This window comes from Thalia democratica, chromosome 2, assembly GCF_965202585.1.
Source record: "Thalia democratica chromosome 2, ktThaDemo2.hap1.1, whole genome shotgun sequence".
NCBI lineage: Eukaryota > Metazoa > Chordata > Thaliacea > Salpida > Salpidae > Thalia > Thalia democratica.
The window spans coordinates 78509543-78526196 of record NC_139166.1 but is presented as its reverse complement, the minus strand read 5'-3'; the positions used below and the strand labels follow the sequence as shown (position 1 = coordinate 78526196).

Here is a 16654-nt window from a genome sequence, read left to right as displayed (position 1 = left end):
TTTATTTTTTTTTTTGCTTATATTTTCCAAATTATTGTTGGGGGTGGTATTATATATTGTATAGTACAAGACTAATGGTCATTTTAAACTCAAAGACTTAGTTTAATTTATTACAAAACCTTTTTTGGAATACAGATTGTTTGAAACTAGATTTTATCAAAAATTTATATTTTAAAGATGTTTATGTCCTACAAAGCACAAACATCTGCAATTTTTTCCAAGCAATAATTTAGGACATAACTAAATTAGAGTGCGTTTTAAAATGAATATTTAACAATTAATGTTTCTAAAGGTCGGCATACGTCCTCGACTTAACAAAAATTATAGTATTGAGCAATGTATTGCCGTTATTGAGTTTATAAGTTTTTTTATTATAACAATCCTCAGTGAGTTTATAATCATTTTCTTAAACTGTAAACAGAAGATTAAAACTAAAATATGGTACGATTTATAAACTTTGCTGTTCATACTTGAATTCTAACCAATTATTTGAGATAATCTTTAACCGTCACTATCAATACAGTTTTAACTCTGTAAAATGTTTAAATATTATTTCATGTAGGTTTTGAACTAACTTTAAAGACAATCTCATATAGTTGAATAATATAAGTGGTTGAATGCTATAAGTTTTATTTTTCTAAAAGTTGAGAATGTTTTTATCTTAGCTGTCTGAAATTATAGTTCGATAAGAGATTTTAACCAAATTTATTTTTTATTGTCTTCGTTTTAATAATTGTATTTAAGAGTTTTAACTAACTACTTGAACATAGATAATTACAAAGTTTAGTTTGAGCATTTTAAAATTGTTGTACACAATTTAACTATCTCTTTCTTATCTACTAAACCAGGTTTAATTTTGATAAGCTTTTTTAAGCATATATATTGAATAAAACAAGTCTTATATAGTTTAATTTTCTAAAATATAATTCAACAAAATACTTTTAGATAACAGTTGAAACACATTTTTAATTTTACTGACAGTACTCAATAGCATTTACTTTTAAAGTTCAAAAAGAAGGCTAGAAAAATGTACTAGATTTACAAATTAAAATTGTTTTAATAATTTAGTTTAATTAACAGAATATTGATTCTCAATTTACAGAATTTTAAATAATAATCAAACACGGTTTTTGTTTACTTGAAAATTTGTTGAAACAGTAAAAAGTAAAGTTGTACAGTTTTAGATATACTTCTGTTGTTTTTGACTAAACTGTGAGCATTGTTGATTCAGAACTACTCTGAAATTAAAATTTAGTGCCAGTTGCCTCAGTTTAAATGCTTTTGTGTTTTAAAAATACTTGTGAACAATTTGCTACAAAAAAAATTAAAGATAATAAAAAACTGTAAACGTTTATATTTATTTCAAATATTCATTTATCTTAATTTAAACAATAGCACATTAATAATGTTTTGCTGTATTTATTCAAGTGAGTTTAGTATTAAGTATTAAGTTTAAATTAATATAACAAAATAAATACAACGACTGTTTTTATCTTTATAAATTATAACATATATGTATATTTATCAGTTAATTTCGAGAATTTAAGAAAAGTCTTAAACATTTATTAAGATTGTTATAGAATTTTACTATTTACCAATGCCAACAGATGAAAAATTAAACAGCAAACATATCAAAAACAATATTCTGATTATATATATAGTAATTTATTATTAGTAGGAATAAAGAGAATAAGTATAAAGTTAAAAAGAAAATTTAAAGTTTTGAACAACCAATAAAGTTTTGATAAAAATAAATGTTAAAATCCCTAGTACTTTTTGATATGTCAATTAAAATATAAATTGTTAGAAAATCTCGTATAATTAAAAAATGTTTCTTAAAAATATTACACACAACATAAAAAAGTAATTTTGAACTTTAAATTAAAATTGCAAATCAAACGCTTTTTTAAAGTGAATGTTAAATTTTTATTCTATTTTAAGAAGTAAATTAAATACTGAAGCCATGAATAAAACCTTTGATCGTAAAAAACTTACACTTTTTGGAACATCGTTTTTTGATCTGATTAGCTTGAACAGGGTAAAATTCATAATACTATCTACTTTGTAAACTATTATAAGTTTAAAAAGTTTAATATAAAGAGACTATACCGATAAAGGTGTTTAAAAATAAGAAAATATTACACTTTCATTAACTTTTATTTTACGGTAGGAAACTGAATTCCAAAACAAAAGTGAAAAACAAAGATAATAACAAGCATGCATGTTTTTTTAACTAAAAACGTCTTCAAGAACGACTAAAAAATCAAGTTTTCGTTTTAAAAGTATAACTGTTGGTTTTGACTGATCAGCCTTAAAAGCTGATGCTTTATAAATATTAAGGTTTTTAAGCGTAGTTATAGTTGTTATAGGTTTCAAAAAGTATTCTACTTTCACTTTGTAAACGGAGAAAAATATATATCATTTTTCAGTATATTAATTTTCGCAGGCATACTGATTTTAAAAATATACTTTTAAATGTTTGTTGAATTTGTTTGTTTCTACAACAATTTCAGGTGTATAAATGAAATTTCGAACACTTAAGTTCACTATCTAAAAAAGTAAATTAAGAATTAGCTTTTTATAATCGTTTTTGTTATTGCAACTCTGTGTAATGTAGAAAGATCGCGTTCGCTGTCAAAAAATCATCCCTTAACTTCAGAACTGAAGTAGTCGTTGAATGCAGACAGTTGACTCAAATTTAATTAAAATAATAACATTTATTGTCATCTGCATTATTTGTAAATTTTATCCTACTACAAGTTTCTTGTTTTTGTATTTGTGTTTGTACCGTATGTGCATTTTTATTGGATCCCATATTTAATAGCTATCATTTAGGTTTTATCTAATTCTTGTAATAATTTAAATTCAGTTTTATAATAGTTTTCAAATAGTTATTTTGTTTCGCAAATTTGTTTAATTAAATCCTCTTCTAAGTTGAATTATTTCATTTGTTTTGTACTATTTATTTATAATAAGAAGATAATTAGTACTAACTAATAAGAAAACTTTTTTCTGACTACTTATTTGATACTACTTATTAATAGCATACATAGGCTAGTCATTCTTGCTTTAGAGAGTTTAGAAGATGTAACATTAAAAGGCGTTAAGTCCTGGAGATCCTGATAAGCTAAGCTTATCGGAATATATACCACAGATGTACTTGTAATAAAACTTTATTTCAACTAACGGCGTTTCACTTCTCTCAAATAAGTTTAAGAACAGATCTACGGAGTCTATAAAATATTAACACACATTAGAAAAAAAGCAGAAAAAGCATTTATAATTATGTAAAGTGTTTATGTAGGTAGTAACTATAAATGAACTTTATGGTTTAAAAACAAAGTTTGGGAAAAAAACATGAAATTATAAAATTGTCTACAAAAATATGAATTTAATAAAAGTAGGCACTAACACTAAAAAAGCTCTAAGAATAGGCAAGCTTTTAAAATAAAAATTAAATTGAGTTCTACATAAATGTTACGTCGTAATAAATTTAACAAATTAGTCAATAATTTATACAGCTTAAAAACATGAAGTATTAAACTTGCAAGTGTTTGTGATTGTAATGTGAGTGTTGTGAACAAAATTAGTTCATAAGTATACAGAGTTAGTTAAAGTAGAATCGTCGGTTGTGGGGGCAAATATTCGATAAATCTTGCCGCTTATTCAGAAGTAGGTCTTTATCTTCTGCTGCAATTACTGCTCTTTCTGTATTGCAAGTTGGGCAAATTCTACTTACTCCGTTGGATGCATGTTTGATCTTTGAAACAAAACTCCACTCCATGTATGTCCTTTTACTGTACCTGTGAAAAAAGCTCCAGACATAACCCGATAAACGCGTGCTTTGTTTTTTATTTATATTTTTAAAAGTATGTTTATGGTTAACATATCTATCCTTGAAACTACCTGCCGTACTTCCGATATAAATTTTATCTAGGCCCTTTCTTTCACCTTTAAATTTATAAATTACATTTTTAATTAATCAATCAAAATTTTTCTCTATATATGGAAGAAAAATGTATGGAACAAAAATGATACCGATTGTTTTTTTGACATACCAATGGTTAGTTTTCATAGAACCCAGGTATGTGATCTTGTAGGGTTATATATCCTAGTTAAACTCAAAAGTACTTTTGATAATTGTGGATTGTATAGAGATGATGGACTCGGTGACATTGATCCTTCAAAACCTCTTGTTTACGAAAAGGTTAAAAAGTCAACGTTTAGATTGATATCTTATATCGGTTTTAAAATAACTTTAGAAATAGGAGCGCAAATAACAAATTTTTTAGATGTTACTTTACATTTATCTAATAATATTTACCGTCCGTACCGTAAACCGAATTCTTTATTAAACTTTATTAATATTAATTCTGACCACCCTTATCATGTGAAAAAATACCTCCCGGTAATGACAAAAAACGTTTAAGTACCCTCTCTTCGAATAAAAAGATATATAACGAAACAAAAGCACCGTAGGATAACGAATTATAAAATCGAGGTTTTAAATGTAAATTAAAGTATGAAAAATTAGATGTAGATAAAAAACGCAAAAAACTGCGTAACCGACATATAATGTGGTATAATCCTCCATGTTGCTCTTCAGTTAATATAAACTTAGGTAAAGAATTTTCAAAGCTAGTCGTTAAACACTTCTATAATAAATTTTTTAAAAGAAAGACAGTTAAAATTTCTTATAGTTGCATGAGTAATGTTAAAACTTTAATACAATCGCACAACAAAACAGTAATTTCAAACTTTACAAATAGACATATCAGAGCTAATACAAATAATAATTCTAGTAATAAAGTTAGTAATAACGTAGTTATGTACAATATTTCTAATTATACTAATCATATTAATAATAACAGTAATAATAACGTAATAATTTTAATACTAGTAATAATAACAGTAATTATAATGATAGTCCTAATAGTAAAAGTTTTAATAATGGTAACAATAATGTAAAACATATTAAAACTTTAAACATTAAAGATAAAATCTGTAATGATAACTTTAATATTAATGATAATGAATATATCCATATCAATAGTATTAATAATAGTGTAGATTATAATAATCAACGTATAACTAGTAGTAAAATGACAAAAGAAAACTTAGAACAAGTAAGTGATAATAGCGCTAAAAGTATAAGCAAAATGCAAAACAATAAAACTATAAATAAATATTCAAAACCAACTAACCCTAATAGTAATAAGATAAGTAATATGCCTAAAACATGTAATTGCCGTAAAATAAATAAAGATATCTGCCCTTTAAAAGGTTATTGATTAATTACAAATGTAATTTATAAAGTAAAAGTTGAAAGTAAGGGCCCAGATAAAATTTATATCGGAAGTACAGCAGGTAGTTTCAGGGAAAAATATGCTAACTATAAACATACTTTAAAAAATATAATTAAAAATAAAGCTCGCGATTATCGGATTATATCTTGTGCTTTTTTCACAGGTACGGTAAAAGGCCAAACATGGAGTGGAGTATTACTCAAAGATCAAACATGCATCCAACGGAGTAAGTAGAATTTGCCCAATTTGCAATACAGAAAGAGCAGTAATTGCAGCAGAAGATAAAAACCTACTTCTGAATAAGCGGCAAGATTTATCGAATATTTGCCCCCACAACCGACGATTCTACTTTAACTAACTCTGTATACTTATGTACTAATTTATTTCACAACACTCACATTACAATCACAAACACTTGCAAGTTTAATACTTCATGTTTTTAAGCTGTATAAATTATTGACCAATTTGTAAAATTTATTATGACGTAACATTTCTGCACAACTCAATTTAATTTTCATTTTAAAAACTTGCCTATTCTTAGAGCTTTTTTAGTGTTAGTGCCTACTTTTATTAAATTCATATTTTTGTAGACAATTTTATAATTTCATGTTTTTATCCCAAACTTTGCTTTTAACCCATAAATTTCATTTATTGTTACTACCCACATAAAGACTATACATGCTTTTTCTGCTTTTTTTTCTAATGAGTGTTAATATTTTATAGACTCCGTAGATCTGTTCTTAAATGTATTTGAGAGCAGTGAAACGCCGTTAGTCGAAATAAAGTTTTAACACAAGAACATCTGTGGTTTATAGAGTTTATTAATTTGTGATTGTTATTCAAACGCAGCAAACACATAATTGAATTTTAAACTCTTAAATTTTAAGCTTTTTTATTGATATTTATTACCCTTTTTATTGTTTAATAATACTTATCTTGAATTTATCATTACTTGTTTTTTAACCTGTAAACAAGGTATTTTTGAATACTGTAGGAAAGCTTGTAACATAGTAAGAGCAACAACGGACGTTTGCGTTTGAGTTTTATAAAAAAATTATAAATACCTTTAAATTAAAAAAAACACTAATCAAAAAATACTTTTTTATGTAGAAATCTTGTAACGCTTTTAAACTTTAGTTTTTATGTTTGTAAGGAAGTCAAAGCAACAACAAACGTGCACATTGGATATTCAAGAGACATCTCGTAAAACAGCTGGAAGCGAATGGATTCGGATTCTACGGAAAACTTCTCGTTTGACATACGGACCATCCGAGTAACTACAATTGTCTCCAACTGAGGTGTGTAAGAAATCTTTCTCAATTTGTCTGGGGTTACAATAAAAACATTAATTATTATTTTGTTTATCAGTACAACTAGAGTTTGATTTTGTTGATATTTTTTAAACATTTTTGCTTTTATTTTTTATGCGCTAAAAGTTATGTTTCTTATTGTAAGATGAAAACACACATTCTCAAGTTAAAAGCTTGTACTTTTGTAGAGATAAACAGTGTTAAGATTATTAGATTATAAAAATTTTCAGATAGAATTAAATTTAGTAGTTATTAACTGTACAATATTATTCATTTTTATCAGAAAACTGTAAAACTTTTAATTTAACCTTTTTAATATAAATTTCTTTATTTAAATTATGTATTTTATATTTGTAATCACACTGATATACTTTAAATGATAAAAAAATCAATCTAAAAGTTTTATCAAATAAAAAAATGTTCATAAGTTTATGACCTTTTTTGTACAAAGTTGCGTTATCTCTTAAACGATTAAAAAATTGCTGTTTATAATTAAAAATATAATCGAAGATTTAGCAATATCTTGACTAGTTAATGCTAATTAAAAAAGTTGATCGAATAACTGTTCTATATACACACTTGCAATTTAATAAAGTTGTCCGGACTAAACGCTTTCACATACAGTGTACTAAAATAAAAATTGTAAGTTTTTTCTTTTCTTTTAACTTATGTTGTTTTTATATTTGTCCTAATTTATTGAACAACTAACTAGCTTTTCAAAAAAATTGTTAGTTACTTAGAGTTAAATTACATAAAATATAACTATAAAACCACCAGACTAACTAAAACTCAGACTTAATTAGAAACTTCACAGTGTTTTATATTAAAAAATTAGCTACATTGAGTTAGTTTTTGCTAAAAAATTACTTGAATATAGTTTAAAAGCATATTACAGTTATATATATATTTTTTATATTTCTGTTTATAATGTTTTCTAACGTATAAATTTAAACCAATGTCAATTTTTGTAAAAAATACCCCAACCTAATTAAATCTATCAAGTGCTTTGTTACTGAGCAGGTATTTTATTTATTTAAAATAAGACATGATTTTATTAATGCTGGCATAAAAGTATTTACACATTGAAACATGTTTTGTTTGTTTTGTGAAAATTGTATATATGATATTGATTAAATAAACTTGTGTTTTAACCCATACTAAATTCAATTAAAGTAAAGTTTTTTTTATTTTTCAAAAAAGTTACAAAGATATATCAAATGCTAATTTTTGCTTTGCTAATTTTGTTGCTAATTTTTCTGTTAAAAAAAATCAGATCAACTTTTCCAGTACCCTACTAGAACAACAACTCCGATTCAACCACAATTAAATGCTGAACCACTAACATATGATAACCACTTCGAACTTGATTAAACTGATCCGAACGCGCTTAATCACAGTTCGCACCGACTAAATATTACCGCAGCGTATTACGGTAACAACTTAAACCCTGCGCAGATTCCGGTAGACCCGACCTCTTTATCTCACCCTTCAATGTTGATCCTGATAACAATAACATACTCTTACCACCCGATGTTGCTTTTGTACTTGACGGAAGCGTTTCACCGCATTTTAATGACAGCAGATTTGCAACTCCGCACAAACTCAACTCACCCAAGCCGAACTTTCATGACATTCTGAAATTTCCATGACATATTTACTATTTATGGTCAGGATTTACTAAGCTCCGCAAAAGAAACCTTCATTTAGTGCAGTTAATATCATGCCCGATTAATGCCTGACAAGTGCACTTTGAAAAGCGCATCCGCCCTGCACGTCAGGAAAATTTCCAAGAGAAAGGTCGGCAGACCGAAGCTTTCCCGGAAGAAAAGTATGCAAAGAAATTGGAGTGCGATTGTAGAGTGGCGCAGAGGTATCGCGCTAAGAAAGCTGTGGAGAAGAAAATTCAGGAGGAACACCTCGCGCGGCTCACAAAAAGTTTAGAGAAAATTAGAGGCCAGCTGTTGGCATACAGGCAGGTGGTCAGAGACTCCATGATCAACAAACTAGGAATTGTAGATCTTGATGACGATAAAATGAACTTAATATGTTCAAATCTTGTATCACTTTGTGAAGGAATGTGAGAACATAGTTTTCACACTATGCTCTAGTTACTGGACATAAACTCCAATTATAACTTAAAGCGATTTTATCATTTTTATTTCTCTTAACTCGGTTGGGTGTCAGAATTACACAGCGATAAAATGACACGGTGCGTCACTTTGGCACAGAGGGTCACTCTGGCACAGTGCGTCACTTTAGCACAGAGGGTCACTTTGGCACAGCGACAAAACGATACTGTGCGTCACTTTGGCATAGTAACAAAATGATACGGTGCGTCACTTTGACACGGTACGTCATTTTGGCATAGCGACAAAATGACACGGTGCGTCACTTTGGCAAAGCGACAAAATGACACGGTGCGTCACTTTGGCACAGCGACAAAATGACACGATACATCAATTTGACACAGCGACAAAATGACACGGTGCGTCACTATTGCATGGATTAAGAAAACTGTAAGCAAAACTAAACTTTTTCAGTTAAATAACTTTTAATTGTTAAATTTTGATAGTAATTAGTTAAACAAAAAATTTATTATATTTTTTCCAATCTATAGTAGCTTGATACATTTGAAACTATATATGATACAATGCTTTAAAATTTAAGTCATAGTATTAAAACAAAAATATCCTTAAGTTATATTTTTTACGTTTCACGACTTTTTATATTTATGTAATGAATGAAATTTAGTACTTTTAGTTAAACGTTAAATTTTAGTTTAAAAATTATTATCAGGAATTGTTATAAAAACAACTAAGATTTAATTTAATACAGACTTATTTCGTTGTAAGATTAAGTCATGCGTGTTTTAACTCTAGTTTTTAAAAATACAGAGTTAAGCTGCTTTTGTAAGAACTATCCAGTTATATAATATAAGTTTAATATTTTAACCTAGTAGTTTGTTTAAACATAAAGTATTTTTATTACTGTTTTTTAAACGACAAAAGGTTATTGCTCGAAAAGTTTGTTTATTGTTAATAACCTTGTTGATTTGTGAAAAAAATATAGTTAACAGAGGGCAGCCATTAAATTTCTACTTCTAAGTGCACGATATATGTTGCAACTAACATGAGTCGCATATAGGCGCAAAATTTCGATCTTTTAAGTCAAGTGCACAATGATTTTTTGAAGATGTTGCTACTATCGTAAATCGTCAGGGAACGTAGTATTTTAGTTCAAAATTGCGACCTATTAAGTCGTCAAAAGAGCGCAAGTATTACGTTTTTTAAGCATAAAGACGTAAAATGAGAACCGCATTAGAATTTAGAATTACAACTGCAGAAAAGTTGTTTTCGATAACGTCTGAGTTTTAGTTTATAAAACAAATTTTCCTCTGTGTTTACATCTACTAGTTTATAGTTTTGATGTGCTGAATGATTATTCTAAAAATTAGATTGTATTTTTTAAATCAGAATGTTGCTGAAGTTTAAAAACAATGTTTATATGAGATTTTATCTTTCTAATCGTAGAATGGCAAGTCATTTTCTAATTTTCATTACTCATTTCAAGATCTAGTACAAAACTGTGTTTAAATTTTTTCATTCGAAACGTATCAAAAATAAATTCCCTTTAATTTTGGTAGTCGTAGTTTGTCAAAAAAAGTAGCTGCTTTTGCATCTTTTTGAACGTTGTTTGATACAAATAATTACTTGTCGTTTATTAAGCACAGCTTTTAAGCACACCTAACACCTTGCTACTTCTTAAAAATAAGTATATTGTTTATAAGTACGACGATGGACAATAGAAGGTATAAACATTACGTGTTTATAAAGTTTATTTAATAAAGTCAAATCAAAAATACCTGCGGTCTTTGTTTTTAAAAGTAATCAATGTGATTGTTGCTGATTCTACAAAACCGGTTAAAAGACAGAAAACCGAAAAGTTTCCTAGAAAATTAAAATCGTTGTCGATACCAATGAAGATTGAAATTTCATAACAAATCGTTCCCTGCCTTATTAACCACCGTGTTATTTTATCGCTGTGCTAAAGTGACTTTCCGTGTCATTTTGTCGCTGCACCAAAGTGACCTTCCGTGCCAAAGTGACGCACCGTGTCGTTTTGTCGCTGTGCCAACGTGACCCTCTGTGCCAAAGTGACGCACCTTGCCAGAGTGACCCACCGTGTCATTTTGTTGCTGTGCCAAAGTGACGCAACGTGCCAGAGTGACCCACCTTGTCATTTTGTCGCTGTGGAAAAGTGACGCACCGTGCCAGAGTGACCCACCGTGTCAATTTGTTGCTGTGCCAAAGTGACGCAACGTGCCAGAGTGACCCACCGTGTCATTTTGTTGCTGTGCCAAAGTGACGCACCGTGACATTTTGTCGCCGTACCAAAGTGACCCTCCGTGCCAAAGTGACGCACCGTGTCAATTTGACGACCGTGCCATCTTGTCGCTGTGTCATTCTGACCCGCTTACTCTTAACTCTTTAGTTTTGTATAGATAATACTAATTTTATGATTGATTTTTTTGCTCTTCTTTTACTAAAGTTTTTTTTTTACTTAATTGTTAATAAACACAGCACTAACAACGTTTGAATAATAATGCTTTTCAATAGTTCCATGCTTGTATTTTAATATTATCTACGCTGCACACGCGATTCCCATTTATATGCAAAAACGAACGTAGAAATTGTTTGTTTCAATTACATGATCGTTTAAATTTAATTGATTCTACTCGTGATCAATACTAAAAGCATTGCGACAAGCTTTGATAATTAACTGGTCTATATTAAGTTTTCATTTGTTATATAAAAATGTTCAAAAATTTGTTTATGTAATAAAGTTGCCCTCACTTCATTTGATGTTATGGTGAACGAAAGTAAAGTTCTTTAAATCCTGTCGGCAGCAAACTTTTTTCTTTCAATCAGTTAAAAATTCTTTTCTGAACTCAGCTACTGGTTAACATCAATAATTTCAAGGTAACTTTTAAATATATTAATTCATTTATTTTTCTAGTAATGCTAGTTTGTAATGATAATTTTCTAAAGTTATAATCAACATACTTTGTCATTGAAAAATAGTCTGTTTTAAAGCACTTAATTTTAAATATAGTAATGCATTAACTTGAAATTCATATATTTGATCTTAATGTTTCAGATTGTGCATTTTTTGGCTGTTGATGATAACTCACACTTCGCGCTCATCAACGACATTCCAATCATTTTAAGGAGATATTAGATACAATCAATCGAAAATTTAAAACTTGTTTTGCCTATCAAGCTCAGTTAAAATATATTTATTGTGTGTAGTTATTCACGTTTAAAATCCACTCGATTTTTTCTATTTATTTATTTAGTATTTTTTTATATATTTTTTTTTTTTTTTTTTGCGTTCAATTTTGCACTATCATTGGTATTTCTAACCCTTACCCTCGATTATTTCTTGAATTTGACTGAATGAATTTTGAACGCGGGTGGATTTTGAACGTGTCCTAGTTTTTCTAATAAAGTTGTCCTACCTAGCCTCGTTTATTCATCATAAATTTCTTAGAATAATGATGGCTAATGAAATAACTTGAATTTTCAACGTTTATTTTATTAAAATTATCATTATTTTTGTTTTTAAACTCCGTTTAACTGCTTCTGGTCGCTCCATACAGATAAACTATGAAGTATAGAATTTAATGATACAACTTTTCTAGTAAGTTTTAAAAATTTATAACTTTAACTAAATGTTTGATAAAAAGAAGATACGTATGTTTAAACAATTAAAATTTAAATTTAATAGAAAATTTTAAATGAGCACTATGGTATAAAATTGTCAACCGTTAACATACAACTAATAAATAGTTGCCGTAATTTTTATTATTTCTGTTCAGTTAAATGGGTAGCATTTAAATAGTAAGTTAGTTAAAAAATGTCTATATCAGTTTTTACTTTTATAGATAATTTTTAAGTGTGATCAAGAAACATTTATTAAGTTAATAAAAACTCACTTTGTTTAAATTAAAGTTAAAAAATACTGTTCAATTGCATTATCCACTTTTTTAATTTCTTAAAATCTTTTATTTAGAGCTAATATAAAAAACACTTGAATAATGCCCAAAAGAGCATTGCGCTACTGACTTAATAAAGTCTAACTATGCTTCTGACTGTGTCCCCTGAGTTGACATAACTTGAATGCTTGTAAATCTAGCGAATGCAGTTGCTTTACCCCTTTACATCTTATTTCTTGTGTATATTTACAAATTTGAAAGCAAAAGCATAAAGAATAGAATTGCGATGTTTATGGTATATTTGCACATAACGGCCACGCTTAAAAAACAAGCAAAGCGGTTGCACTTTGCTCTTCAAAAATATTCCAAATAATTTGTCTGCTATGCTTATCACCACTATAGAGAAGATACTTATTTAAAATATTCACTAATTTTTTTTACACTTTTTTTCATATTTGCTCCTTTTTTAAACGTTTTATTTATAATTGCCGTTTATATTGGGCAGCGTCTGTTTTTTAGTATAATTTCTTATATCGAATAAACATATGAATAAACTTTTTATAAAATTTAAAAAAAAATATAAAAAAAAGCATTAGACATAAAATTATAGCCATAAACAAAAGGCAATAAACCGCAAAAAATATAAACTATTTATCAAATATTTCTGTTTTTAATCTTAGATAGCTAGCATAATTGATAATTCGAAAACAAACATATTTCCTTTTTTTTTTTAGTTTAGCAGACTAACTATTACATAGAATTATTAAAAAAATAAGCATTTCTACAATTATTTAAATAATATTTTGATAAGCATATTTTAACTATGTTGTAGTATCTCAAGGGTACTAAGTATGATAAATTAGAGTTAACAATTCAAACCTAGACCAATTGATAAAATAATAGTAACGAAGCTCGCTGAGTTAGCAAAAAGAATAAAGAAATAATAATAACATTATCAAGTATATTATTACATACATTAGTATTACGTATCATTCTTATGTATAATCAGAGTTCTTAACTTTTTTTTTTTTAGTTAAAAACTGTGAATTTTTTTTTGATTATATTAAGATATTTAATTAAATAAGAAGTAAAAAGTTTAATTGAAATCTAAAGTTAAATATATTTTAGTTGACGTCTTGATTTTTATTTTTATAGCATTTATTTACAAAATAACCTTAAACTCAACGACTTGCAGGTTTTTTTTTATATCCTTTATACATTAAGCTTACCTATACCGTTTATACCGTAGTCATTTATTTTACCACTAATGATAAATTTATTGTTCTTAACACTATGTTCACTTACTTGTACTCATTATTACATAATATATAATAAGTTAATGCTAGCTGTTAATAAACTTCTTCAGATAAAATTATTTACCAAAAAAAAACAGCAAATCATGTTTTTGCAAAGTCAAAAATTTTTAAAATTAGTATTTTATTGAACGAAAAAAGACGTCTAAGTATTTATCCTGGTGCACGAAGAACTTTTAATTTATCAAATCGCACTTCACGGATACATTTTAACATCTTGTCCATTTTTTTTTGTTTCAACACGATTATTATAAAAATAAATCTTTCATGTATATAATGTAATAACAATAATCTTAATTAAATCATTTCAACTTAAACATTAATATTTAACTAACAAATTTTGTAAAAAGTTACCAATAATTTTTTCGCGTTTAGTAAAACTGCACTGTCAATAAAAACATTTTAAATTAGAAAAATACTTTAGGTTTGTTATATTACTAATATTACATACTTAAGTAAAGCATGTTAGTTAGATAGCTGCTAATAAAGTTCAATGGACGGTACTTTCAAGCAATTAAATTGCTTAAGCCACTGGGGAATTTCAAAAGTTATTTCTGACCACTCGTCTTTATCAGTGTCATAACAGTGTGCCATTGTATGAGTTCCATTTTCGCTTGTATTTTCAGGAAAAACAAAAATCTTACTGCCAATTGTTGAATATACATTAAAAAGAGATAATGAATTTTTCGGAATTTGAATAGCCATAAATTCATTGGAAATTTTATCGAAGAGTTCGCAACTTGCACACCCTAGATCTTTAAAAGCAAATAGCTTATTCTTAACGGAAACCAAATGCACATCTGATACACTTTTAATCAAAGAAGGCATCATAGACCATTCATCAGCAAATACGTCGTATGACTCAACACTGTTTATAACACTATAATCATCTAGTCTACCACCAGCAGTCACTACTTTTCCTTCAAAAACTGTTGAACTGTTGCCAAAACTCCTTGCAACATTCATGCGGGACACGTTTTTAAATTTATAGCTTTTTGTATCAAACTCCAAACAACAATCAGTTTTATAATAAACTTTTTCTGTTGTGGTAGAGTCATCATTGCCATATTTCTGTTTAATTTTTTCGCCTTCGTACGACAATTCTCCTCCCATTATATACACTTTATCAATAAAGGCACAAACACTAAAGCCAGCATGCTGGTCTTCGTTCAGTTCAGCTACTGTCTCCCATCTGTTAGATTTAATTGAATATTTTTGAACTGTTCGAACAAACTCTTTATCTAAACTGTGTCCGCCGAATAAAAATATTTCACCTTTTGCAAAAACTGCTTTAGAGTACTTTTGAGACTTGATATTAGGACAAAGATCAAATATTTTTCTATAATTACTTCCATGGATTAAACTCACACTTTTGTCAGCTACAAGCTTCCTTCCTTGATATTTTGCACCTCCAAAAACAAGAAAATTAATATATTTTTGTTCACAGTATCTTCTTTGGTATGAAGTACCGGATTTATTTTGAAAACAAAATCCTTTGTTTTCTAAAACACCTTTCAGAATTTCAACGTAATCGCTACTTTTAGAAAACGATGTAGACTTTTGTAAAATATGCTTTAGAGCGTGATCGGACAACAACGGTAGCCGAACTTTTTTTAAAAGGCTTGCAGCAAAAATTGATCTCAGTGCCACGCAGTGATCGATCCAGGAATTAGCCGCGTAAAGAATTTCCATTTCCGACGTTATTTCTAAGAAGCTACTTGACAATATTTTTGAAACGAGGTAGAAACTCAATTCGAAAAAGTCTGGGTTTTCCGCCATCATTGTGAAACAACGCTCTATGCAAGCAATTGTGGTTTTTGCTAGCTCAGTAATTTTAAAGCTATGAGCTATTTGGCAATAAAAAATTACTTTTCCATTCCTCACATTATTTTTTATGTATTCATTCAGATCATTTTCTACATCTTCATTCAGAAATAATTTGTTTATTTTAAGTATTGAAACGAAACTCATATCATCGAGAATAGCCCATCCTGAAATATCAAGTAATGTAAGAATTATATAACAAGTTAAAATATAACTTATATAAAAAGTAACTTATTTAAATACTACACGACATATCTCTGTAGTTTACAAGAGCCAATTAAAAAGAAAAGTGAAAACTAATGCTTATCATCAGTAATTTATATAAATCAAAAGGTTTGTTTTCTTTAATTAACCAAGTCAGCTATGTTTAATAAACGAAAGCAAACTCAAAAAGTTTATTTTATTATGAATAGATTAGATTTGAATAAATGAAGTCAGTTTGTCCCAAATTTATTTAAATATATATAGTATAGTCTTTCATTTTCGGCATGACTTAATAATATTCGCCTCAGTTTATAAGTTATATTTCTATTGTTAGTGAATTTTCTTACAACATTTTTATCGTCTATTTAACTAATACTAAAATTCGTGATGGATTATGTTAGCAGACACTTGCCTAAGCTAAGTAAAAAAAAACTTTTAACTATTTTTGTGAAGAAAAAAAAAATTAACCTGCAATAAACTATTGCTTTAGACTATTTTAAGTTATCTTATATATTACTAAAAAAGTATTTATAAATAATTTGATAAAATGTTTTTGTTTGTTTAACAATATTATATTATTGCAGTGTAGTTTAGTAAAAGGGGATATAACTTACATTCGTACGATTTTAAAAAGTCAGGGACAATAAAAAGTAAAAGGACAAAATGAGAATGTGGTTTTAAAATTTTAAGCATTTATAAAAT

At 27.8% G+C, this 16654-nt stretch overlaps 1 protein-coding gene across 1 annotated transcript; it reads right to left on the bottom strand.

Annotated features, from left to right (window-relative positions):
- Positions 1-14404: 14404 nt before the first annotated feature.
- Positions 14405-15706, bottom strand: LOC145828995 (kelch-like protein 25). The gene has a single exon (XM_082936739.1). The coding sequence runs from the start codon at positions 15704-15706 to the stop codon at positions 14405-14407; it is 1302 nt and encodes a 433-aa protein (XP_082792865.1).
- Between the last annotated feature and the right edge of the window lie 948 nt (positions 15707-16654).